Source organism: Scleropages formosus, chromosome 24 (genome assembly GCF_900964775.1).
Source record: "Scleropages formosus chromosome 24, fSclFor1.1, whole genome shotgun sequence".
NCBI classification, from domain to species: Eukaryota; Metazoa; Chordata; class Actinopteri; order Osteoglossiformes; family Osteoglossidae; genus Scleropages; species Scleropages formosus.
The window spans coordinates 19,702,385-19,729,228 of NC_041829.1; the positions used below are offsets into that span (position 1 = coordinate 19,702,385).

Here is a 26,844-nt window from a genome sequence, read left to right on the forward strand (position 1 = left end):
GTACAGCTACATCTCCTCATTTTACACTTTATTCACATCATCCATAAACATTTGAAAATATATCTACAGAGAAAAATAACAGTTAACATGATGCCAGGGGCTCTGTGCATTATGCATTTTTACAGAAAGCCTCATTCCGTATGCAATTTCTAAATGTGTGTTCATTAGAGGAAAAACAAACGGGATATAAATAATTTGTGCGTATGAATTTAGCAGCGCACAAAAGGGTGGGGGAGGGCAACAGTGTGGTCCAGTGGATAATAATCCACATCCTGCACTAAACTCAGGTACTCAGCACAAGATGCAAAGAGCATCTTAACTTTGCTGAAATAAAACCCACTAATGAACACGTGGAGAGTATTCATTGTACTCATGTTGAAAACCCCAGCAGCGAGAGTGTCGAAGGCACACTACAGCAGTGGCATCAAAAAACAAGGACAAATAAGTTAGTTATTCAACATATAATTTAAGGTTCACGTTAAACCCTAAACTCAAATCATTATTTGACTTCAAAAAAGTTCACTCAAAGCAGTGATTGTTTATCTTATAGCTGCTGTGTGCAATTCTTTGTTTCGCTTTGAAAATGGTAAGTAAAATGAAAAACTGATGCAATGAAATGCACATGCATTAAAAATCTTTCCTTGCTGTATAATAACAGCTATACCGCGTTAATAAATGTTAATGAAGCGGGGGCTCTATGTGACCAGGGAAATGTGGAATTCGCCGTTGTCGAAGAGCAGCGGCCTTTTGGGTGGCGCCGGGTCTTTGTCAGCTCTGTGTAAGAGTTTGAACAGGCCTGTTCCAATGTTCATTGGGATCCCCATGATAATGCACTCCGATACACCTGGGCAGAAGGAAAAGCTTTTAGGTTAGCTGTTACTAAAGATGTGCTGATGGACATGTTCATTAAACAGCTCCCACAGTTCAAATTATGTTTACCCAACTACCATACTTTTCAGTTATTAAATGCCATTCGTTTTGGGGAAAATGTGTTATAATTAACATGTATTACAGTATATAGCTGTAAAAAAAAAAAAAGTTTTTCATCTGTAAAATTTGATAAAAAAATAAATTAATACTGTAACAAGGAGTAAATCCTCTAAATCATACAGGGTGGCCACAAAGTCCCTATGCACGACAGTTAAAATTTATTACAAATCGCCTGTATGCTCCCCTGCATTTTCTGCACAGATCTTTTTTCCATGTTCTCTAAGCATCTTCCAGGAAAGAAATAAAAGATAAAAAATAAACAAATGATGAACAAAGGACACAATCACATGCGTTGAGACTTTGTGGCCAGTCTGCATCACTGCCCACAGGCAAAGAATCATGCTGTAGGTACACCCCGTCACCAGGGATTGACTGAAATAAGGAATATTTTTTTTTTTTTTTTTTTTTTAAACTTTTTCGCCGCTCATGAGGCAAGTATTAATTACCTGTCCTTTTGGACTTTAGTCTGTGCTTAACTAAATCTTATCTAACTATTTCAGTCTTGCCAGTCATTCAGTAAAATGCTTGCTCAGGGCTAATTAAATAGAGCCATGTTCTGGAACACTCTGGAGGAGGGGGGGCGGCACAGAGACTGGGAAATGCTGGATGAAATTCAAGACAGCCATAGTATTCATATGCAAATTCACAATGAGATTTGTCAAAATACAAGACTGGTGGAGTGGTTAATAAAATGCGCCGTCACATTAGCAGGATGATGTGCCTCTTCCAATCCGAGGGACGGTTCAAAGCGAAAGCTGTTCCACACAAACACATTATCAGATGAAGTCGGTACACATGGGATTCTGTTCAAGCGTGAAATAAATTATACTTATTCACTTGACCTCTTAGCACTCTGTCTGCTTGACACAAAATGCATGAATACATTGAAGAATAAAAAGCAAGAGTACACCAGTTTACTGCGATGAAAGGTTAAGGATGTTTACTGACCACAGACAGAGTCTTTCTGTCCAAAGTATGAGGCGTCGAAAAGGTGGTCAGCGGTTTTCTCGAATGACGCCAGCATCAGGACGCTTTCCTTCATTTTGGCCAGTCCAAACCTGGTAATTCCAAGGATTTCACCCTGTCGATGCCATTATGCAGTAGCGATTAAAACTGAATGAGAACATGGTCAAAAGACATCATGCAAACGTTCATGTCAACAGCCACATGTAGATGATCTGCAGAGGGTTTCAGAAAAGAACTTCAAGAGCATCAGTGGAATTCCAGACAAACAAATTAAATACATTAATAAATACGCATAGCAAACAAATATACAGACCTTATATGACATGAGATCAGCGAGCAGCATGACATGTCTTCTGTCTATGCTCATGCCGTGGTTCACCATTGTGTATTGGATCTCATTGATTATAGTTGTTCTTGCAGCCTCGATGCCCAGGGTCTTCTCAACCTTGAGAAAATGGGTTTCAGAATCGCAAATCAGACATGCAATGCAAACTCTTGCACTCTATGTGATTTAGAACATGAGTAGGCTGCACGAATGTTACAAGGTCACTGAAAGCTTCTGGAGGAACGCCTACCTCGTAGGTATTATTTGAAGAAGTTCTGCTGCCGTTGACGCCGTGAGTTGCCATGACGGCACGAAGGTTATCGCCTTCCACTAAAAGCTTGTACTTCTCTTTGCCGCTCTGCTCATCAATGTGGATGACTGCTCTCGACACCTCTGGAATGCCCTGCACCACAATCTGACACAGGTGATGCCGTTAATGAGATTGTATATGTATGTATGGAAATGGCTTTTTCTAGGAGAAGACTGGCATCTTTAGAAATAAAGAAGAGGCTGATTAAGTTTTTAAGCCTCTTGATTCTACATGGCAAAATATATTCGCTATGGTAATTTCTTCAAGTAATTTATACCTTGATTAATCCTCCCCTCATTATACCCATTAGCAAACAGATAAAGCTAAAACAAAATGAACTCAAAATTAAACAAAATCATTGTTTCATTATTCCCTTATCTTCCAGCCGTCAGTGAAACATTTTATATCAGTTTTACAGCACGGAGTTTCATAAATCTTAGGCTGCATCTTTTAACATTAAGAGCTTTTTTAAACATAAAGATATGCAATGTCTAAGGTGAGCAGGATTTCTGCTCTAAGAAAGTGCCTGGGGGGATGCGCAGGGTCACGAGACCTTGTGAGGCTGAGCAGGGTTGGGGGCGGTAAACACTATTAGCACTACAGTCCATCAGCCATGCACTGTTACCCACTTGTGTGTTATGTTGAGTTTGCTGCCTGTTCATTTCGTACGTTGTCCTTCTAAACAACGTGCCTCTGCTTGTGGACACTGCAGGCCTACAGCAAGGTCTTCAAGGATTTTATCAATATCAACCGTTTCAAATCAAACTAAACATTTAGCTGCATATTTTATTATGGACATTTCTGCAAGAGCGAGACAATGCTTTGATTGCACCTTCTGTTTGCAGACACACACACACACACACGTCACACAGCACGTCTTACTTTGGGAAGCTCCTCCTTCAAAGACTGCAGTACGTAGTACATGGAGCTCTTGCTGTTCTCCCGAGGGGACACGCAGACCACCGCCTCCCCGTGCACGGCGATGTCGCCCGGCTTCACCCTCAGCTTCGACATGCAGATGGAGTAGCGCACAGTCTCTGCGTTAACCTGAAATTAAACAGGATTCTTCTCTTTATGATACACTCTTAGCTTAAACACCAAGACGAGCAGAAAAAAAATCTAGCGTCTCTTCCTGCCATTTAACAGTCAACGTTGCTTGGCTGTTTAAAGTTTGCGCAAACATTTGGCACGGACAAAATGTCAAGAAAGCTAAAGCTGTGTAAATTGAAAGAACAACTTCTCACAAGCTAAGGGCAACTTGGAGTCACCGATTCACCTCTAACACATCTTTTGGACTGCGAGCAAACTGGAGCACCTAAATGAAGCCCAGGCAAACATGGGGAAAATGTACATCCTACAGACAGACTGAGCTGGATTCGAACCCATGCCAAACCCACAGCCCAGGAACTGTACGCTAGCAGCACAACCTGTTGCACCACCACGTCACTCAAATATATAAGTTTCCTGATACCATGAGCTCTGAAACACCCATTAAAAAGTTAACTATATAAAAGCAATGCTACACCCCAGATACAAACCCCAATCTGTTGAATGCTCACCATGACACCCTCAATACTGCCACTTGTACAGACTTCATTTCCAAATGTGTCTAGAGAACGCAGTTACAAAATGTGTCATTTCTTTGAATAGATTATTAAAATACCTAAAAAGATCCGCATCTTTGCAACACAAAAACACGTGTAGAAGAGTCTGGAAATATTCTGTTTTACATCATCGGAATGAAACAAAGAAAAAAAATAAGAATGTCTTTGCAAACGTTTAAAGTGATGTACCTCCAATCGAAGAAGCCGAATTCTTTCCAGTGACAGTTTCACGAGAATGAAGCAGTCATCTGGTAGAAAAACCTCTTCAATGTACTCCGAAATCTGAAGGAGAAAGCAAAGAACTCAAAGTGCTTATAACCGACATGAATCACAGCATCAGCAAAGCTGGGACAGAAAATGAAATTTTGAAACAAGAAAAACCTGCCACTTGAAGGCACAGCAAATGGTTTTTCTGTCTTCAAACTAGTCAAAAGTGAATGCTGTCTATAGGAAAGTTGTGCACACATCACATAAAGGCTGCCCCACTATCACATGCTTACCTCCCCAAGAAGCGTCTTTTCAATCCTTCCTTTCACAAGTCGTGCAAAGTCGGCATCATCCTCAATATCCAAGTGTGCGCTGATTATCGGGGTACTTTGTAGTGGTGGGGGTGCAAAAAACAGCAATTTCCGGTCATTGCGAAGAAACCAAGGCTGTTGCTACATTTCAAGGACCTACCTCATGAAATTGAGACACCGTGCAGAATAATGTATGCTTATTATAAGGGCACGATTATGGCGAGTCATTCACACCGGACTAATTACACCCCATAGCACCGTGGCCACAAGAGTGTCTAGAAACTTTCGCACAGAGATGCATGTAATAAAAGGGAAGACTTCTTCCACAATGACAACCTTTTCAAATGATCCAAACAAATGGGAAACAGTGGTACGAAACCATATTTCAGAAGCACCAGTTGATGTGACGGAGTCAACAGTGCAGCTCCTCCGCTCAGCTCCATGCTTAGAGCCTGGTGGGCTTTGCTTTAGAGAAGGGACCAGAACCTTTTCAGCAAACACTTGAACTTGAGCTTCTCGGAAGGCCCACCTGATGTTCTTGGAGGCGTTGATAATCTCTTTAATTCGGGGGACCCCCAGGGTGATGTTCATGGAAGCGACACCAGCAAAGTGGAACGTCTTGAGGGTCATCTGTGTGCCAGGCTCCCCTATGCTCTGGGCGCAGAGAGCACCCACTGCTGAGCCTGGCTCCATCTGGGCCCTTCACAAAAGGGGAGAGAAAAGCCAGACACACACACACACACACACACACACACACACACACACACACACACAAAATGAAGTACCAGCAGCACTAGACTGCCCCTGCACACAGATCTCTAGAACTGTGTTCCTCAGCACGTAAAGTTTATGGAAGAAATGTGCTGCCCATTACAATACTAGCAGTGAAAGTATTTTAAACCGCAGTGTCTGAGATTCTGAAACACAGAAATGTAGTTTGAGAAAAATAACTGCGACACCGAAAAGCAGAAAATGCAACAACCTTCCTTGCACTGATGCACTGAAAGTGCAATTTCATTATTCACCCAAAGTTTATCGCAAAGCTTGAACTTAATGCTCAAATGGAGCAGAAATAGGCCAGAATGGGAGCAGCAAGAAACCACTCGGTGCATGAAACGTGTGAAACATCCATCTATCCAATTTCAATAACTGAGCGGGGTCACTGTCATCTGGAGCCAGTCACAAAATCACTGGTTCAAAGGCTGAATGGGGGGAAGGATGGGATGTCAGTCCATGACAGGTAAGGTACACACACGCACACACTCAAGCTTGTAGGGCAGTTTGGCATCACCAATTCACCCGAACCACATGCATTAAGGCTGTGGGAGGAAACCAGAGCACAAAATGGCAAACAATGCAGGCATGGCTCGAACCCACATTCTCTCCCCATACAACTACTGTGAGACAGCAACGCTACTCGCTATGCCACTCGTATAACATGAACAGCTGATATGTGTATTTAAGTGTTTATCTGTTCATTAAAAAAATGATAATTGGCAAATTGTGCACATAAATATGTGTCTGCATCCAGATCTCTCTACTGGTGAACCGTTTTCTGAGATGTATGTCCACTCAACATGCTGTCATTGTGTTTAAAGATGTGCAAAGTATTGGATGCACTTGATGGAAAGCAGCCATTCCCACACCGATCACGTACAGCAGAGCTAGAAGAGACCAAGATTTCCATACTATGGCTTTGTTTATATCAGTTTTAGTGAAACAACATTTAAATCTTTCTGTCAAATTAAACTAAAAGTCATCACCGAAAGCTAAAGTGACATTAGTAGCACTTTTGAACTGAAGATTAAAGGAAATATTTGCATTTATTTTTATATTCATCGCAACAGAATGACAGGAGTTTAGTCATACAGATGTGCTATTTAGATACGCTTGCTACCTCATATACTTGTCTCTGCACGTCTCTAGAAACTTCTCCAGCTGGGTGGGAGTGATCCTGTCCAGCTGGTACAGAACTCGAGGCTGGAACATAAGACACAATCAGTGAAACAGGAATGCAGGCAGTGGTGCCGTGGACAGTTCGATCCCGGGGCACTAGTACCTCTGTTGTGCCGTTATCGTTGATGCCATATTTGTCTCGGGTCTTCTTTATTTTTTCTGATATTGTCTTTATGAACTTCCTGATCTCCTTTGGGAAGTGAGAAAAACATGGTTAAGTTGCACTGTCACCAGGGCAACTGTACACCATCATAGCACAAGGTATGTTTAAAAGTTACATACGAGGCACACATTCCACGTACAGCGTACTGTTAATTATTTAGTAGCGCATATTACAGCATCAAAACATTATTTTGTGAATTTTAAGAACATGAAAACTTTATCTCAAAATACCACACAAGCTGGTGAGGACATTTTATTACAGTTCAATTCATTTTGTATTGCTCTGCAGTGAAGGTTGTTGTAAAGCAGCCAAAAACACACACGTGCAGAGGTAATACCCAGTTTCAAAGAGCACTCACTTTCACAGCGAAGGAATGGCATTTTCATAACTATGACTTCAGAGAGCAAATTTCATTAAATTAGTTGCACACAAACAGCAGCCCCAAGAGTGTAACACACACTCCGAGCGGGGAATTGAGTCGCGGCATGCATAAGACAGCTGCCTGTGGGGTTGTTTTTTTTTTTTTTTTTTAAATAAATATATTTAAAAGAGATGGGAAAACAACCCAGCTCAGTGAACCACCTCCACATGCAAGAACCACGGTACCTGTACCTCAAAGTACTTTTCAGAACCTGTGTCAGTTAATGCCTTTCACGGGAAAGAACAAGAACGGGGAGAAGGGATGACGACAAAAAAAAAAAAATAAATAAATTTGAGAAACTAATTTCGCTTTGGTAATGTAATTCATATTTTAAGACCACTGTAAGTACAATAAATAAATAGCTGTATGTGCTGTACAACAAAACAAACCTAAAAAAAACAGTTGAGAAGGCAGTGCTTCGATTGAATATGTTCCTGTTGTTTTTCTCCCATATTATTTCCAGGCATCGAACCCAGACCTCACTTAGCACAGGTGTCAACACACGCAACTTCGTTGTTGATACCATATTTTATTTTGAACTTGTAAAAGCGATCTACTCGGGTTACTTTGTTGGATTACATCTCTAAAGAATGACATTTGTAATGTTTTCATTTCCGGGAACCTTTTAAAGGTGCTTCGGCCTCCACACATTGATTCATTTCACCCTGAACCGAAAGCACCGTTTGTTGCAGAACAGAAACATGCACTGCTTTCAAAGTATTTAAGTGTTCGTCGTTATTTTATTTCTCAAGAGGACAATTTGCAAAAATTCTGACTGAACGTATAATGTACCCAGTCTAGAGTGCGAGTCAACTGGATAATGTTGAATTAGGGGAAAAAATGTAAAGTACAATTAAAGCAGCAGTAAAAATGTGAAATTTTACTGAAGAATCCTTCAGGAGCCTTTTACTGACTTTCTGAGTGACAATTACCAGCCCCACCTTGCCAGGAACGGCCCTATCGAACATTTCTCTTTTCGTGGCCTTTAACTGCCTTTGATATATAAATCAAACGGTCCAAATATCTTGAAAAATGACACACGCACCCATTTGACACCAGTCCTGTTGAGAAATCCTCCATGGGGTCACATCAGACGTTAAAAATAGTCCCGTTAACGGTTCTCAAAGAGCCCATGACCGAATTCAAATATTTCACTTGTGTGTTTGAAAGTGGCTCTGCTGAAACACTCCCCCGACACACTGAGCTCTCACACACCTCCAGGAAGCTGTCTCTGCAGCACAGGAAATCATTCCTCTTCATGATGGACTCTGCCGTGAGCTCCAGCTCGTTCTTGCTGAGCGCTGGCTGCTCTGGACATGTATACACAGCCTGAAACGAGGAAGAAAACCGGCGTTTCACTCAACCACGTCTACAAACATTTACACGCATTTCATACACACACACACCCTTCTCCTTTAACCAAAGTCTTCGAGAGCATCGGTGTAATTTAGGAGGCAAACACAGAGGAGCAACCATGAGGATCTTCATGTTTTTACTGGTGTAAAAACGAGTGTTACGCAGTTCTTTGCACAAACGATAACCCACAAAGCTACCTGAGTGCTGTTCTCACTGAAACACACTTTCACACTCATGTTCACCTACAGTTTTAAGGATCCAGTACTACTGAAATCTGATCTCTGAATGTAATGCCTCCATCTCCATAGCTTCTGCTTATTATATTTTATTGAATTGAACACAGACATAATGCTCCAAGTGAGCTCTCTTATTGCCTGTATACAGTCACCACCGTTCGCCACACATTTCTGCCAGTGATGGACAGGAAAGTGGTGCATGCTGCACGGGGGATGGGTAAGATGGGGGGACCAAAGTTGGCAATCGTTCATGCAGTGTGAAGCCTCGCATCACAGCAAAATTTCCTTCTTATGCTTCTGAACTCTTCGTATTCATCCTTTCAAAGCTCTAAGAGCAGCAGCGTGATGTTCTCAGTGGATAGTGGCATCAGGTTCTTGGAAAGACCGAGTACGGAGGCCTCAGTTCTGACTAGAACACCGGCAAAAACCCTTAGCGGGACTATTTTCTTTGCTCTCCATCTATTCATTGTAGAGCATAAAAGGGGCATGAAAAAGGCTTTCACACAGCCTACATGAGCTATTTACTCCAGTACGATGAGAGAAATCAAACAGCTTGCCATACCCTAACGTTGTCCAGCACCCTTTTGAATTCCAGAGGCTCGTCCTTGCCCTCCATGGCAGCTGGATCCAGGCCGTCACCTCCGTATATGAACTGCACAATGTCACCGGTGGAGCTGCGCACCGTGAGGTCATACTGGGAGCAGAGATCTTCCAGAGACTTGACCAGACGCCTCTGCCAACGCAAGGGTTCATTCATGAGAAGCAATGCCTTCATATACCAGTTGTAATAAAACAAATAAAATACATGAAACCGATGAAGTATCAGAGGAAAAGCATGAAGAACAGATACGGTCTATAACGATTTCGTCTTTTAACTTTGGTACCATTCTTTCCTTTTGCAACAAATGAGCATTACTGCACACCCATATTTACTCTTCTGCACCATGCCAAGTGTTGCAAGCGTAGTGACACTCCATGGATTGTGTTTTTCTGGATCTCCACAGCTACCTTTCATTCAAAGTTACAAACAGGAAACTGTGTGACTGCAACTTTCTGTGGCTGACAATCGTGAAGAAAGCTAAAAATCCCCTCTCTGCCACGCCTCATTGTTCAGCCCCACAATGTCTCGACATTACAAGCGAGACGATGAAGCCAAAGCCACTCTGATCCACGGTGGCACCGTTACCTGCATGTATCCTGTTTCAGCCGTTTTCACAGCCGTGTCCACCAGACCCTCTCGACCGGCCATGGTATGGAAGAAAAACTCAGTGGGAGTCAAGCCTGAATAGAAGCTGTCCGCCACAAAGCCCTTAGCTGCTGGAAGCTGCAGGGGGTACAGTGACATTGTTCTTAGGCTCAGTGCCTGAGCGTCACACTAAACCTACAGCAGAAAGGACATAACGTCTAAATAAAACCGGTAAAAACTTTTCATACGAATTAGTCACGTGATTGAGCCGAATTAGAAACAAACTGATCGAGACTAAATTGATAATAAAGTCCCGTGTCTCTTTCCAACATCGGATTTCTGCTATTTTAAGGGGAAAACACTGCGCCTAATATGCTGGTTTAATATGACAGGTGAAAAGTTCCAAAAATGTTTAATGGTGGAAACACTGAACAACTTTTAATACAAGAATGATTCACAAAGTAATGCCAAGCATGTAGGGGATGCCAAGAAAATGTGACACGGTCGCTTTAAGGAAAGCCAGCATCGTCCAGGGATTGCCTTACTTTGGAGTGCTTCTCGAAATGGGGCAGGGAGCGGTTCTCAAAGCCGTCGGGCACACGGGAGCCGCTGATGGCTTGCTGGCCCACGCAGGCGATCATCTGCGAGATGTTAATGAAGGACCCTTGAAGGAACAAACAGCAGAGCTCCTTAGTATAAAACAGCATGAATCATCAGCAGTACATCTAGGTTCCAGTACAGACAGTTGTGAGCCGGTCTAAATCAAACTACTGGCTATGACTAAATATGAGTTAAGGACTGACATGAGTTCACTGCTAACACAAGCAACTGAAGTGTCAGAATTTTCGGTGCTGCGCGCTTGCTGACCCACCTTTAGAGCCGCACAGTGCCATAATTAGGGGGCTATTGCTTTTGTCCAGCTCAGTCAAGCAAGCGCTGCCTGCGTGGTCTCTGATCACAGAGAGCTCCTTTAGAATGAGGGCCTGAAGGTAGAACATGGGGGGGCCTCGTGTTAGACCCCGCACACACAAACAGAGCACTAGAAGAGCCAGAGCTGTTGGGCCCTGCTCTCAGATACAGTTGCTTTAACAGGGTACGAGTTATTATTCATGTTTTTCCAATATTTGCCATTGCTCGTTGGGATGAGCAACACAGGACAGTTGCAGAGGGAAACTGGTGTGTGAAAGCTGTCCGAGAGGAACCGCCCCACCTCCAGGGTCTCCTCTGCTGTGCAGCCTGGCTGCTGCTGCAGTTTCCCCGTCTTTAGTGCCTCGATGTACTCGTCGCATTTCTTGTAGCCGGCGTCCAGGAGGTCCTGCTTGGCCTTCAGCAGTCCCTGACCTGGAGTAACGTCCCCGATGCCGATGGAGAACCCTCGGTTGGCTGCGGACCCATCAGAAACAGTTCAAACACATGAGTGACACTGGCAGATCACTGCAGAAATCACAGCTGAAGGCACTACAGAGAGCAGGACTTTGACACATCTTCACGAGGTGCTGCGACTCACAGAGGTAGACAGGTGCCAGCCTGGCCAGGCGGGACATGGCGTTGGCCGCTTCCAGCTGACCCCAGTCCCTCAGCAGGATGTAGAAGATGTTGTTCTTGGAGCCAGAACCCAAGGTGCCCTTGTCCATACTGCCACACATGAGCTCACTGTTCTGGATCACAACAACTAGATGGGATGAAGTGCAGAGAGATGAGGGCGGTTGATCAGCATGTGGTGTGTGCATGTGTGTGAGGACACATGGGAGAGGGGGGACACTCACAGGAGTCATTGGGGCACAAGTCCTCGCCACGGCCACAGTACTGCTTTCCCTTGGTCCTCAGGTTGGCCTTTACGGGACACAACTTGCTGGGCTTAAGGATGAGACTGAAGACCTGCTTCCCAGTCCAGAGTCTGATGGGCTGCCAGCACAAATGTGTTATATTCACCTCGGGGAGTAAAGCCTCTGAGACAGCAGGATGGGTTTCAACAGGACAAAAAGTAAGTAATACCTTCAAAATAGCAGGGGGTGGAAGGGCAATCTTGACCTTTTCGTCTTTCCCAACGAGAATAGAGGCTACTATCTGACATACTTTCGCTCTATCGAAGAAAGTGTCTTTCAGAGTGAGAAGGTAGGCGCCTGTGAAAGAAGAACACAGAAAAACCACAAATGGGCAAACCATCGTGGTGAAGCTGGTGTGCTCCCCCCTGCTGAGGGAAAACATCAAACCTCTGAGCGGTAGAAAGAATTGTCACACATGGTGCCACTTGGTCATACTTGCTAAATATTAAATAACCGCTTGCCCTTGTGCCACATTACCATATTAAATGTTTGTATGCATTTGCTCACTTTCACTGATTCTGTTTCTCTGTTATGACCAGTTACAATGACATTACACTACATTTACTCATTTAGCTGATGCTTTTCTCCAAAGCAACTTACAATGTTAATCTACTTATTTAGCTATTTATAGAGCTGGGTAATTTTACCATCAATTTAGGGTAAGTACCTTGCTCAAGGGTACTACAGCTGGAGATGAGATTCAAACCTGTGACCTGAGTCCAAAAACAGCAGTTCTAACAACTATGCTACCAGCTGCCCCCACATTGTTGTCTTCATTACTCAGTTCTCTTCTATTTTGATGAAAAAACTAAAGAATGCTCATAGTGCACTTTAATTCAGTGGTACAAAAATGTGTTAAAACTGCTATGTAACGAAAAGAACATCAATGCATTTTAAAAATATCAATAAATCATTGTAATCACTGTGAGGCGCAGAGGAAAACAAATGAAATTTCAATGTATTCAGTGCAACAAGATAAAAGGTGTAGCCAATTGTAAACTGAGGAAAAAAAGATGGCACTTTAAACAAACACAAAGACAAAAAAGAAACCCAGAACATTCCCCCGTTCTGCAGTCACAGCCATCAATGTCTCTAATTGAAACGTGAGTAAAGATTCATCCGAACGGCCGCCGTGTGACACAGACAGAGACGGAGAGACGTTCACACCTGTCAGGAAGTCCTGGATAGCAGCAATGAGGGGCTCTCCATTCCGGGGTGTTACCAGATTGGCTTTGGTCTTGAAGGGAATAAAACTATTATGAGGACTGAACGCACCAAGGACCCGTGCAATTTACACTGTAGGAATGTCTAACGGGACAAGGATCCCATCACACAACCCCCCCCAAGGGAATGCCATGACAACGCGTCGATTGAGGCTCTTACTCCCATCAGCACCAGGGCCTCCGCTTTGGCTTCCTCTGTCTGCGGAAGGTGCAGGTTCATTTCATCCCCATCAAAGTCTGCGTTGTAGGGCGTGCACACACACTCATTGAAGCGGAAAGTTCTATGGGGCTTCACCCGGGCCTGGACAGGAGGAGAGAAGGTCTGTCAGAACCTTACGCTGGGGTTATATTGGTTCCAGTGTGACCACTGCTCATTTACCATGTTTAAATATGGACTTCTACTTTGGGTCCAAATTCTACTGGCGCCCCACAGCACATGTACTGTACACCGAAATGTGGGTTTGAATCGAGCTGAGTCTGAGTGGAGTTTACATAGTTTCCTCTGGTTTCCTCTCACAGTCCAAAGACGTGTTTCACATCAACTGTTGACTCTAAATTGCCTGCAGTGTGTGAGTGTCATATTGCTGTGACAGCTAAATGGGTATATGACAGATATAGTACTTAAACTACTTGAAAGTCACCTGGGTATCAGCTAAACATTAGTTAACAGTGTTAAAGGAATATGTGTAAATGTAATGTCAACAGCACCACTGTACCGTCAACTCTGCAATGAGAAAATAAAAATGCACATATTTCAGCTGGATTTGAATCTTTAAATCCGGTCTGCATTTCTAATTGTTGCCGTGTTCTCTGTACAACACAGCGACACGAGTGCATCCCAGTGCAAGGAGCAGAAACGCGTTCGTCGCTCTGTGCACGCAAATCATTCGCATAAACTCACTATGTGTGCCATGATGCTGAGTTTGTGCAGGGAGGGCTGCCGGTTGAATAGCACAATGTCCCCATCAATCATATGCCTCTCCACAATGTCTCCAAACTTCAACTCCTGGGCCATCTTCTCCCGGTTGCCATACTTCAGAAATCTATCAAAAACACACAGGAAAAGTTACAACGGATAACAGAAGTCGGCCGCACACTGTTTCTGAGCATCATCTAAAAATAAGGATGGAAAATCAAGCATTTGGATCACCTTTTCATCTGAGTATGCCTCTGCTGAATGAAATTGGCTCCAGGGTGAAGGTCGGGCCCATTGCGAACAAGCTTCCGCATGAGCTCTATATTGGCCTTATTCACCTACGTCAAGTAAGGACACAACATGAGTAAAGCATGAGGATTAACAAGCATTTTGGACGAGACCTTGAGGCCGGATGCACGGAGCCCACCTTCTCTGGGTACGTCAGAATTTTGGCCACGTGAACTGGCACAGCGACTTCGTCGATCCGCAAGTTAGGGTCTGGGGAGATGACTGTACGTCCAGAGAAATCCACTCTCTTTCCAGAAAGGTTCCCCCTGAACCGTCCTGTGAAGTGTCACAACAAATCAGTGGAATGTGGCAGAGTCCCTTTTCAAAAACTATTTAAAAAATCTCAGATTTTCCTGTTAGCCTGACTGACTTCAAAGGGCTGGCTGTGACCACTGAGTGAGCATTTACTTAAATTTCAGAAAAGTATTAACAACAGACTTGCCCACACAACAGTGTGGTTGTGCAGTGGTCATTGTAAAACTCCTGCTGGCAGAAACTTTATTAAGTTTCTCACATGGATGACGGCAACGCTGTGAAACCACATTGTAAGTTCAAGATCAATCAAAAGACAGTCCCTGTCTGGAACTGTCTGCAATTCCATGCAAAGTTGTCATTTTGAACCGACATTTAATATTCTTTTTCTATTACTGCTTAACCTTTAGCCAACTGGCAAACCTTGATATATGTTCTGTTGGATTCTGTTAAGGAGAATATCACTGTCCATCAAATCAACGTTAAAAGCTGCCCTGGTAAATCACTAATAATTCAAAGATATCAATGACACTGCGCTGCCCTTTCGCAACCTGAAAATCAAGTGATTTTGCTTTAATCTCACATTAATGGTGCATTAAGTACAGGTGCTGGACGCTGCACTTAATTTCAACATATTGAAGAAAAAAAAAAAAAAGTGTGCAAAAACACTGTTCCTTTTCTGTACCATAACCCTCGACTGCACAACCACATCTGAAAAACATATGAATGAAAGGGGAGGCAGACACATATACAGGCAGGTGGAGAGATGTTTGAAGGGACAGACAAAAGGGTAGGTGGATCTGTTCCGGAAACAAGAGTGTGTGGCACCTTGTTTCCCCTTGAGCCTCTGCACAAAGCCCCTGGTCCACTTCTTGGGCGCCATGTTGAGAGGGATGCCCGACAGCTCGCTGTTGATGTAAAGGGCACATTGTAGCTGCAGAAAGTCCCAGTCCTCCATGATCATCTGGGTCTTCGCTCCAGACATGCGGTGCTGGGTAGGAGGAGGAGACTCAGCGTCAGAGTTGTAAACAACTCCTTTTCTGACTGGCAAGTTTCTTAAATGTACAAACTGCAGTGACCTTTAAACACCATTTTAGTCTGACTAAAAAAGAATTGCTAACACATAAATTGTGGTACTTTGAGGAATCATTTTCACATCTTCACACATTACGTATCATTCATTCCTCCACAGTGTGAGCCCAGCAGACTGATGCTGAGTGCTTGTGCTCGTGGTTAAGCACGTAGCATGGCTGCACACCAAAATTCAAATCTGTAAAAATGGGTAAATAATTCTAAGCAGCTTAACACCAAGCTGTTTTGAAGTGAAACATCTGCAACGTAAATAAATAATAATAAGCGATGAGCAAGTGAACCAGTGGCATAAACGGAATTGGTCTGCCTAGAACTGAAATAAGAATGATCACACGTGAACTGACACCTTTTTGATGACATCGTTGAGAAAGATGATCTCTGTGAGTTTCATGGTGAGGTCATCTTCGTTGGTGCCGGACTTGAGGTCGCTGACGACTGAGGGCCGGATGCAGAGCGGGGGGACTAGGAGTCGGGTGAGGATGAGATCGGCTGGCTTGCCTGCCTCAGGGTTCATCAGCAGCAGCGGGACATCCTCTGAAGGGATCCTCTTGAACAAGTTCAGCACCAGCAGTGGATTCAGATTTTCCTGCCAAACACAACCTAAATATTTACCAAGACCTGACACGCTCACAACCCAACACACTCACTTGTGCGTGCAAATTCTGTGCCTCACCTGGGCCCTGTTCAGTAATGATTCCACTTCTTTGTTATGTTCTATCGCAGTGTCAAAGGACTGAAGAAATTCAGACACCAATGTATCCACAACCTTCTTGTTCGTCTTGTACTTTTCATGGATAATCTTCAGCAACCCACATTTTTTCACTGGACCTATAAAAACAGGGTATGATAAATGTGAAAGATGTATTTCCTGTAATCGTGTCACACTGAACTATGAAAAAACATCTGGGCTTAAGCAGAGTGAAAAGACTAATTTAATAGATTTTCATGAGAGGGCATGGTTTAAGCTCTTCAAATAGAGCTAATTTCCTAAGGGAACAAGTTCAATACACTATTTCATTCTCACTATCAAAGTGAACCAAGCTAAAGGTTAAAAAAGTAAAATTTTCTTGATGCTGATCACAACAATGCAATTGGCCTGCTACAGACAGCAAAAAAGACCCAATGCTATTAACAATTACCGTTAAAGGCAGAGCAGTTGAGACAAACTGTTCTTTTCCGGCACTTGTCTGAGATCTTCTTTTTCAGGCCTCGCTTCTGCAGATACGTTAAACCAGGCCTCTTCAGATAATCCAAAAACTGCTGCTTTTCCTCTTTCGAGAGCATGATGTGCGAACAGGTTTTGCAGATCATCTGTGGCCAATCACAACCAAACAATAAAAAATTAAACATAACAGCAGAAAAAGGCAAGCCTTCCATAGCGTAAAAGTGTCTTCTGCACCAGTGTAACCTGCAAAATACAAAACTTTGGGTCTTCTTGCACTGCGCGTGGCATGTGTGGGCGGCATGGAGATGCAAGTAAGTCGTCTTACCTGCAATATGCCGATGATGGCCTTAAAATAGCCCACGTGGAAACACGGCAGTTCCAGGTCAAGGTAGCCATAATGCCCGAGGCAGTCCGCCAGGTTCTTGCCGCAGGTTTCACACGGTCGATCTTTCTCACTCGTGCCCTGCATAAAAAGCAACGTGGCTGCAGTGTGTCTGTAACACAAAAGATTCCACATTCCCAATTCCCAAAGCTCCAGCCTCCTATTAAACAACTGCCAAGATAAGGGAATTTAATACTGATTTTAAATATTTGCGTTCATGTGCAGAGTGTCCCTGCTATCTAGCTTATTCGCAGACGACGGAAAGGCCGTCCCACAGCACACATTAACGCGGTGTTAACTCCAGTGAAACACGATGAGCTCTGCTCGCTCACCATGCGGTGGTCCAGGACTCCATAAGGCAGAGGCGTGTGACTCGTATCCTGGCTGTACAGATTCTTGCTCACCACCTGGATGTGAGCCTGCTGTCGCATCTGTTCAGCAGACTTCATTCCAAAGCAGATGTGGCTTCTGAACGACAGCAAAGAGAAACATGGGTTACAGGGCAAAGCAGACTTGCTCAAAAACACGTAGCTACTGTCACACTTACTCCAGTGTGACGCCTTTAGGTGCTTTGCAACCATCAACATCACACAACAGACAGTTATGTTGGTCAGGTCAATATCCAACACACCTTCAGATAAATTATTCTATTTGCTCTGATTCTACTTGATTGGCAGGCATTATTATAATGTCCTAGTGAGATTCAATTAACTGTAGCTACACTAGTACAGCACTGAAAGTTACCCTGATTTTAAACTGACTCGTGTTTTGAGGATTCAGCTGCTGAACACCTATACTTTGAACTCACTTTAATATGAACCATTGCTGATGCCTTTTTTTCCCCAAAGGTGAATTACAGGGTGAGAAAGCAGCTCTATAATTATTTACCCATTTACACAGGAACGTATTTTTAATCTATCAATTGAGCACAAGTACCGTGATCAATGGTACTAGAGCAGGGGTGGGATTCAAATTGGGAACTTTTACACTGCAAGACAACAGTGCTAAACAGTACAAAGCCTGCTAACCAAATTCATTTTTAGAAGGTTACTAAATGTAATATCTAAATGAATATTCTTTCTAGACTACAAATGTTTCCTCTTGGGTTTACTGTGGTGAAAGCACCGATGGCCCTTTCTGAATTTAACGGTTCATTCATGGAATTTCATATGGAGCTGCTTTAAAATATGTGAACCCTATAGAGATGGTCATTATTAGTGAATAAACCATATTTATAGATGAGTCCTTAAGTCTTAAACTTATACAATTAATAAATGACTATCATTAACACCCCTGACTCTACTTACCTACTGTAACCAGTTCAACTTGGACTGCACTACTTATGTGTTTCTACTACACACATGATTTCCTCTAAAGCAACGTATGGAATTGGTCAATTCACACCTATTATGTCACATGAGACACACTGATCCTCATTGGTTTGTTCTTTGTTAAACTGGCTAAAAACAAAAATAACACTTCAACAGGTGCAGGGAGTAAATGGATTAAAAAATACACGATTTGCAGTCTGAAGCCCAGAACTCGTAACATCTTGGATGGCATTAATGTAATTGAACCGGGCAGAGTCATGGTTACCAGCCTTTTCTCCCAGTGCACCCCGGTACTTTTCACTGTGTTCTTTCTCTCTTTACTCTGTTTGCTGGACTTTTATAAACCTTTTACCCAGTAACTGAAGAAGTGTATTTGAATTGTGCCTCTTTCTTTCATTTTCTTTTTTTTAAAAAAGTGCCCTGTGTGAAAGGTGTGAATCACTTGTTCAAAGTCTGCACTGGACACAAAATGATGAACTGGTTCAGTGAAAATGTCACAGGATAAAGAGTTTAAATTCCCCCCCTCCTCCTCCTGCTGGAGTCTGGAAATACTGAAGTGCAGCTACAGCTCCACACGTTCCTGTGTTTTCATGAAACTGCTCACATGTGTCTCCCCCCGGCAGGACACAGAAACCTGTGAGTATCGGGCTGTTTACGGGAACAATGAATCATCATGGTTTATTATTATCCACTCACTGTCACTCATCATGCTGCTACTTCCCTGACACAGAGCATGTATGTGAAGGTAAACATTTTTATCCACAAATCATATTACTGCAACAAATACATATGCATACACTATTACACCTCTATTACCAGCAGAAACACACCGTATAGCTGCATCAAGTAAAACACTAGGAAACTTGATGGTGAGAGAACTGTTTGCACTTACATCTTTTTAGCCACATCTGTCTCTCTGAACTGCTCTTTAACCATGATGACGAGCCCTCCTCGGCGACACCGACGCCCTGATGCGAAGAAATGTGACGAAAGAAAAAACGTCGAATCAAGAGTATTTCTTTTTTTCTGAGCTCACTTCACAACCTGAAAACACACGCGTCCATTCGACTAATGCTGAACGCCACCATGTTTTTCAGCCCCGGAAACTGTCGCGATTTGACCTCTGACCTTTGACCCCCAACCCGGACCTATCAAGATTTCTGTAAATAACTACGTCCTTCGACGACTACTGCCATCTAGTGGCCAATGCGCATCCAGATTCACTCTGATTTACCAAGCAGAGTGTTTCACTGTAATATTTCACGGTAATGTGGTGCTTACAACAGATGGAGGTGGGATTGGAAGCAAAAATCTTTATATCGCAAGGCAACAGCTCTGTCCACTGCTGGGAATGGGATAACGAGTCGTGAAATTATGTGTAGCTGTGAAAATTGTTTAGCCTAACCCGCTAAGTCAAATGTGTAGTTTTATCTTGTAACGTTTAATAACTTTCAGTTATGGAACTTCAATGTGTTGAATTTAAGTTGTTTTTTTTTTTTTTTATACGGTTGAATTTTGAGTCACGCGTGAAGTGAAGCATAATAGCCAATGTAACTGGACATTTTAATATACAGTATTTAGATTTGACAAACTGCAGAATTGCAGCTTCGAGTGATCAGTTTGTGACTCCGTTGCGGTAGATGGCAGCAAATCATTCATGAACGTATCTGTCTCCGTTTCCAATCAGGCAGGTCCTCGGCCACCTCAGACCGGGTCCTCTGCAGGCATATCATTGGCCACCAAAGAGGTCGTCTTCCTTTTACGCGTTCCTGAAAGAGCGTTGCAAATATGGTGAGTTTAGTCCCCGAATAATCGAAAGAAAAATCTTGAATAATCTTTGCAATCTCTTATGTAGTGCGAATTAAAACCACCTTAAACCTATCGTGACAATAGTACATGGATATTATGCCTAATATCGTCTGCGATTTTGATGAAATAATTTATTTTCTCCGTATAATATACACCGTCTATTTTCTTCACTCAAATATGATCTACGACTAGTAGGCCTTAAAGATGGTTTACTGTCAGAAAAGTTAATTTTTATACCCCACACCATTTTCCCCGCGTTCTGTTTCATTCGTACGTGTTAAACGGAATCTTTAGAAAAACATTTTAGGTTGTTGTTTGTAGAAAATCGAGGTTTCCACAAGTTGTTGTAGAGAGGAGGAGATCAGTGTTTGCAATTTTCATAAGTTCCCGAAACGTGATGGGGCTGTAATGTGGAAAATAAATATTTTACGAAATCAATTTTATTATATTTTTGAAAGTCCAGCATAGTTGTGCTAAAAATAACATCCAAAGTATTAGTTTACAGCTTGGTAACGTTTCACGTCAACACGAGTGTAGTACTATTACTGTAGTAAAAACCTGTTTTGACCCAGCAAAAGGGAAGGAGCAGTTTTAATGCCGTTTTTAACAAAAATTGTTGTTTTTCAGAACGATACAGTCACCATTAGGACGAGGAAGTTCATGACCAACCGTTTGCTTCAGAGAAAGCAAATGGTAAGTAAGGTTTCCATTCCATAATATGTCCATTAATATGGACACCTACATTGCCACAAGTTTGCTTTTATTAAAATAAACTTGCGGCAATTTAGGTGTCCACCGTTAACTCATGCTTTTTAATAATGTTCCCATGGAACGAGGCCCTTGTGTAAGGAGGAGGTGTGTGTTTTCAAAGGTCGTCGATGTCCTGCACCCTGGCAAGGCCACTGTGCCCAAGACGGAGATCAGGGAGAAACTGGCCAAAATGTACAAAACCACCCCGGATGTGGTGTTTGCCTTTGGCTTCAGGACCCAGTTTGGAGGAGGCAAGACAACAGGCTTCGCCATGGTCTACGACTCCTTGGACTACGCCAAGAAGAACGAGCCCAAGCACAGGCTGGCCAGGGTGAGTTGGCGTCGCGTGTCCGTTGGCGTGCAGCGGTCCTCCGATGACTGCAGGATGCTCGGTGCTTATTTGTGCAGTCGGTTGTTCCACTTTATATTCCAGGTTTAAATTGGCCGTTAATCGAAAGACTAACGCAGTGTGTGCATTGTGGTGGCGGTCTGTGATTTACTCACCTTAGTTTCCTAAAGCACATTTCCCTGTTGTACTGACTGTGTAGCTGAGTATTTAAGTACTAATATGTGTGTATTACTCATATTTGAAAAGCAAGATTAGCTATCTGACTTGGTTATTTTGTTTTGCTACGTGTATTCAAAGCAATATTTTTCTTAGTATGTGGCCTTGTGTGGTCCTGCATGGAATTCAACCTTATTGCTCTTGCCTCTCGGGGTAGTTAATGTGTGCTTTCCTCATGTTTTGTGCATTTTCATTTCAAGTCGAGCGTCGGTGTTCATTTGCATCAGCTTCTTTGTCACATATTTGCGGAAGGCTGAGGACCAATTTGGCAAGTGTTGTTGTATTCCAACAGCACGGTCTGTATGAGAAAAAGAAGTCCTCCAGGAAACAGCGCAAGGAACGGAAGAACAGAATGAAGAAAGTTCGGGGAACTGCTAAAGCGAACGTTGGAGCTGCTGGCAAAAAGGTAATGTTTGTTAGGCTCTCCTTTTAAAATACATGATTTAAACAGCTTATAGAATACTATTTAGTGTGTAAAGAGCAAATCATTCATCCACTCTTGTTATTTATGTTGTGATATGAAGTTTAAGTATTAAATGTTGGCTGGCAGCTGACACAATTGATGGATATACTACTTGTGTTTTTGATTTATGTTCTTGCAATATGTTGTCACATTAATGCACTTTTTCTTTTTTTAAAAAAAACCGTTTCTTTGGGATAATAGAAGGTAAAGAGTTGTCCAAGTAACTCCTTTTGCACATAACATGTGAAGGAGTGATTATAATGACTTGACAACTGTTTTGTATTTTGAGTAGTATTTAGAAACCCTGTCTGCTTTAACCCTGTTGGTTTGTTAGGACTAAGAACTAATAGCAGTTATTGTTAAAACATGAACATTCGTATGCACAAAGCAAGTTCTTAAACTCATTTTGTTTTTTCTTTCTTTACTTTCCATGCGTATTTCCAGAAATGAAGTTTCTGTTGCAGGTATTAGAGAATGAGCATGGTGTGTTATTGCACAGCATATTTTAGATTTTCACTTGATCCTGTAGTACTTTGTTTCCCTGTTCTTCACCTGCCCAACACCATTGTCTGCTGTCTTGTAATGCCCCCTAAGTAATGTTGATTTGTGTAAGTAATGGTTTAGTTTTTTAGGCTGCCAAAACAAATGTAATTTTTTAGCCATGTTCTTTAAATGACTTTTGGCAATAATTAATCTTTTGGGGTTATCCTTAAGTTTGTCAGCCCCTTAACTTTTTTTCTGATTCCACATAATTCCATACCCTCTATTTAGAAGTGCTTTTTGCTTTTAAGGATTGACATAACTGCTTTTATTTAAAATTGACAATGAAGTGCATGGTTTTCTTAGTCTGTTGCACTTAAGATGTATAGATTTTTTTTCCCAAAATAGTTCAGTTTTGTAGGATTAACGTTGGCTAAAATCTAAAAGTCTTTTAGATGTGAATATGGTGAGTATACTTTTTAAAGGAAATGTGGAAACGTGCTCGGAAGGACAGTTGCGACATTCAAACTTTTGTTGCATTGGGAAAACTAAAACTGCATTTTCTTTTTTCTACAGTGAGCCTGGACATGTGGAAGATCTCATCTTAATTTGTCAAATAAACTTGAAAAACCAAATTTTGTCTTTTTTTACCATTAATGGATATGTTGTGTTTTTGATTGTGCAGGTTTGTCAGAGGGAAGTCTAGGTATAACCGCTAAATATTTTTACTGATTCCTTTGTTCAAGGTGACTCTTAATTTGCACTTAGTGTGAAAAGGATGAAATATTGTGCTACATCTACGATGTGATCAGCTTACAGTAAGATATAATTGTCAGGATGAAATAAAATCAGAAGATGGCATGGCAAACATGTTTAGTGAGAAGGACATTGTTGCACAAATTGAGGCAGATTGATCACTTGAGTTTTTAACCTTCAGTAAAGACACTAGAAGGACTGTGCTAGCCCTGTGCTTTGCACATTTCTTGCTTTACAACTTTCTTTTGAACATTACCATGGTATTTTGGCCTTGTCCGCTAGGTGGCACCAGTTCACTGCAGCAACCTAAATTATTGTTCTTGAGACTACAGAAAATCTTCACCCTTAATGTTAAAGAAAACTGTCATCTGCCCTTAACCTGGTGTAGCTTCTCAATTCAGAATGTTTCTCGTGAAGAGTTGAGCGAAATCTTTGCACGCATCAGCTGGAGAGCCTGATGCTGTTGTGCCATCTGTGATGTATTGCATCTTTAATAAGGTTGAAGGCAAAATCCAGAAGTCCGATAAAAGAACAGTTGAAAATGTTCGGGCTGATGGCAGTTTTATTTAAATGAAACGTAATTCGTATGCAAGGTTTTTCTCCGACCAGAACGCATTATGGAAGACAGTCCGTATTTCTTGGCTTGCTCCTACAGTCAAACTAATTAGTCCCAGTGAGCTGTCGGACAAGGGTACAGCTGTCTCTTTGTATGCAAACCTCAGGACCTCATCCAGACAGCAGCTGTGTTTCCTTAATTACTATGCATGTGCACTTTATTCCTCCTTTTCTAATAAGAATGTAGTGGGAAATGGCCTGGCCACTGTTTATATTACCTGTTCTTTAGGCCTTTATTGAGGGGTTATATTGTGGGGTTTTTTTTTCTTTTTTTTTTTTTTAAACGCTGGAGGTTCAAGAACAGTTCAGCTTAAATAGGAAGACGTTTCAATAAAGAACAGTCATGTATACAATGCAAAGCTAAATGGCATTGAAAGATTAGTTGGGGAATTAATTTCAGCATGTAAATAAGGTCAGATGTGTGTGATAACTCGAAGCTGAATTTGTAGAATGTTTGCTTTCAGTTACAAGAATTTTTTTTTTAAATCTTAGTTTTGCAATAGAACCTGGTAACCTTTGAATCATTGCTGTTGGGTAACCCTTGCAACACTTTCAAATTATGAGGTGAGAGTATTTTGATGCAGTCTAAGAAATGAGACACGAAACGTTCATTTTTTGCTCTTATCCAGGAGCAATAGATGTTGGTTTGTGCCACATGGCCTCAAAGTTTGACCCTTTGCAAATGATTTTTTACTATTGTTTCATGAATTTTTTTTTTTTTTTTTTTTTTTATAAAAGATCTTAGCTGGAAGGGGGTTCCTTTGGCTGTGCGCACACATACACAGCAGGTACTCGTATCTTTAAGTCTGAGCCCTAATTAAAGAGCAGTGGGAAAGCAATAAAAAATTTGAATAATACTATCCTTATGCCCCGTGTGCACAGCCCCAAATTCGGAGACGATGGCAGTCCGTTCGTTTTTCGGTCAGAAGGGAACAGCACGTTCAAATTGCCTCTTTAAACCGGCACTTGCCTGCTGCTTTGCAAACTGAAGCAGACCTCCCACCACCCAAGCAAAATAATTTCCCATCCTGTGCCAAGGGACTCATTGAAAACCAGAAAGAAAATAGAATAAATAGCATATCATTTATGAAGCATTAACTAAAATGTGATGCATCTGCCAAAATGGACAACCACAGTATGTTTTATTATGATTACTATTGTTGTAGATTTTGCTTTTGTTTTCAAATCATTGTTACACATTTTAACCTACATTTTGTTCATTTATCTGACTTTTTTTTTTTGAAAAAGTGACTTAATCTGTTTACAGTTATTTACATATTTATACAGCTGGGTGCTTTAACTGGAGCATCTGATGGTAAGTACCTTGCTCAAGAGTACTACAGCTGGAGGTGGGATTTGAACTGGCAACCTTCACATCCAACAGCAGTAGCACTACTAGTTATCCATTATTAGTATTAGTATTATTATTATTATTATTATCATCATCTTATGGGGGGCGTGGTGGCACAGCGGGTTTGGCCTGGCCCTCTATGTGGCGGATCTGGGTTTGAGTCCTGCTTGGGGTGCCTTGTGATGGACTGGCGTCTCGGCCTGGGTGTGTCCCTACTCCCTTCAGCCCTTTGCCCTGTGTTGCCGGGTTGGGCTCTGGCTCGCTGCGACCCCGATTGGGATAAGCGGTTGTAGGCATTGTGTGTGATTATTATAATAATAATTATTGTATGCATTGGTCTGTAGTCCATGTTCTGTTTCTGATGTTGCTGATTCCACATAACACACCGTCAGCATCGCAATATTTACAGAGTTGAGTGTTTCTTCAAAGTTCTGTCCATTGATGGCCCAAGCTGCAGTAAGTGTGTGTGTGTGTGTGTGTGTGTGTGTGTGTGTGTGTGTGTGTGTGTGATTGTGGGCGTTTCACGTTCCAAATCGGCGCAGTGGCACCTGTGCGTCTGTTTATTTGGGGCAAACACCTTGAAAAAAAAGATTACTGTGGTATTTTAAGAGGGTGATCCTGTGATGTTTTTCTATCAGCAACGTCTGCTGTGAGTGTGTTTCCGTACAGCACTTTAATGAAGGTTAAAAAAAAAAAAAAAAAAATCAGCGTAAGTTTTAATGTAAAGTTTAGTTTGCGGAAGACATTTAATTCTGGGGCTTATAAAACCCCATGTCCCGACGCCCGACAAACCTTGCACCTTGGCTGTTTTGGGTGTAGGTTCAAATCCGGATCAGTCTGTGTGGAGTTTGCACGTTCTCCTGTTGTCTGCGTGGGTTTCCTCCGGGTGCTCTGGTTTCCTCCCACAGTCCAAAGGCATGCAGTTCGAGTGGACTGGTGATGTTAAATTGCCCTTAATGCATGTGTTTGTTGCTACCCTGCAATGGACTGGCATCCTTTCCAGGGTCTACCCACCCAGTGATTATGGGATGGGTGCCGGACCCCTGCGACCCTGCTCAGGGTAGGTGGTTAGTGAGAATAAACAATTACCAATTACAATGACCAGTTACTAGCAATGAGCACATGAAAGGCCTATACTTTCCTGGCCAAGTAGCTGTAGTGAGAAAAAAACTTTGATTCCCTTATCGGATCCCTTGTGGTAAGCCATCGTTAGAGTACCACGGTACAGATACTGCAGAACAGGCTTTGCAGTCACCTTTTGATCAATGAAATCCTACTTAGAGAAGCTCTGTGATCCAGTGATTCGGTACACAGCGGCGGAAAGTCGTTCCACATCTCGCGCAGCTAAACGTGCTCTTATTCTAATATGGAAAATCCCTCATAAATGAAGCAGAAAAGCTGAGCGAACGATGGGAGAAGGGCACAGGCTCAGCAGCGTGAGAGTAAAGGTGTTTGATGGAGGAAAAGTGAGTCCAAGTGAGACAGAGGCGCTTAAGGAGTTTGTGTGTGTGTGTGTGTGTGTGTGTGTGTACCTACACAACATCTAAAT

General features: G+C 42.3%; 2 protein-coding genes across 4 annotated transcripts; one reads left to right on the plus strand and one right to left on the minus strand.

The window, feature by feature from the left end:
* Window positions 1-70: 70 nt before the first annotated feature.
* polr3a (polymerase (RNA) III (DNA directed) polypeptide A) lies at window positions 71-19,595 on the minus strand. Of its 2 annotated transcripts, XM_018761337.2 has the most exons (31): window positions 19,399-19,595; window positions 17,508-17,643; window positions 17,119-17,256; window positions 16,768-16,939; window positions 16,302-16,456; window positions 15,975-16,214; window positions 15,365-15,527; window positions 14,424-14,560; window positions 14,231-14,334; window positions 13,982-14,123; window positions 13,241-13,381; window positions 13,025-13,094; window positions 12,027-12,154; window positions 11,798-11,936; window positions 11,539-11,703; window positions 11,242-11,414; window positions 10,903-11,014; window positions 10,577-10,695; window positions 10,032-10,169; window positions 9,408-9,578; window positions 8,469-8,582; window positions 6,773-6,859; window positions 6,611-6,693; window positions 5,243-5,413; window positions 4,696-4,789; window positions 4,385-4,477; window positions 3,474-3,638; window positions 2,532-2,696; window positions 2,270-2,401; window positions 1,939-2,071; window positions 71-844 (listed from the first exon to the last, which is right to left on the minus strand). In XM_018761337.2, the coding sequence occupies exons 1-31, from the start codon at window positions 19,440-19,442 to the stop codon at window positions 696-698; spliced, it is 4,173 nt and encodes a 1,390-aa protein (XP_018616853.1). In that variant the 5' UTR covers window positions 19,443-19,595; the 3' UTR covers window positions 71-695. The 2 variants fall into 2 exon arrangements, with proteins under 2 accessions (XP_018616853.1, XP_029104760.1); XM_029248927.1 differs by lacking the exon at window positions 14,231-14,334 and having other exon boundaries at window positions 14,398-14,560.
* A 660-nt stretch (window positions 19,596-20,255) lies between these two features.
* On the plus strand, window positions 20,256-23,208 carry rps24 (ribosomal protein S24). Of its 2 annotated transcripts, none has more exons than XM_018760855.1 (5): window positions 20,256-20,297; window positions 20,943-21,008; window positions 21,187-21,396; window positions 21,923-22,036; window positions 23,150-23,208. In XM_018760855.1, exons 1-5 carry the CDS (start codon window positions 20,295-20,297, stop codon window positions 23,150-23,152), a joined length of 396 nt encoding a protein of 131 aa, XP_018616371.1. In that variant the 5' UTR covers window positions 20,256-20,294; the 3' UTR covers window positions 23,153-23,208. The 2 variants fall into 2 exon arrangements, with proteins under 2 accessions (XP_018616371.1, XP_018616369.1); XM_018760853.1 differs by lacking the exon at window positions 23,150-23,208 and adding an exon at window positions 22,538-22,558.
* The last annotated feature ends 3,636 nt before the right edge of the window (window positions 23,209-26,844 follow it).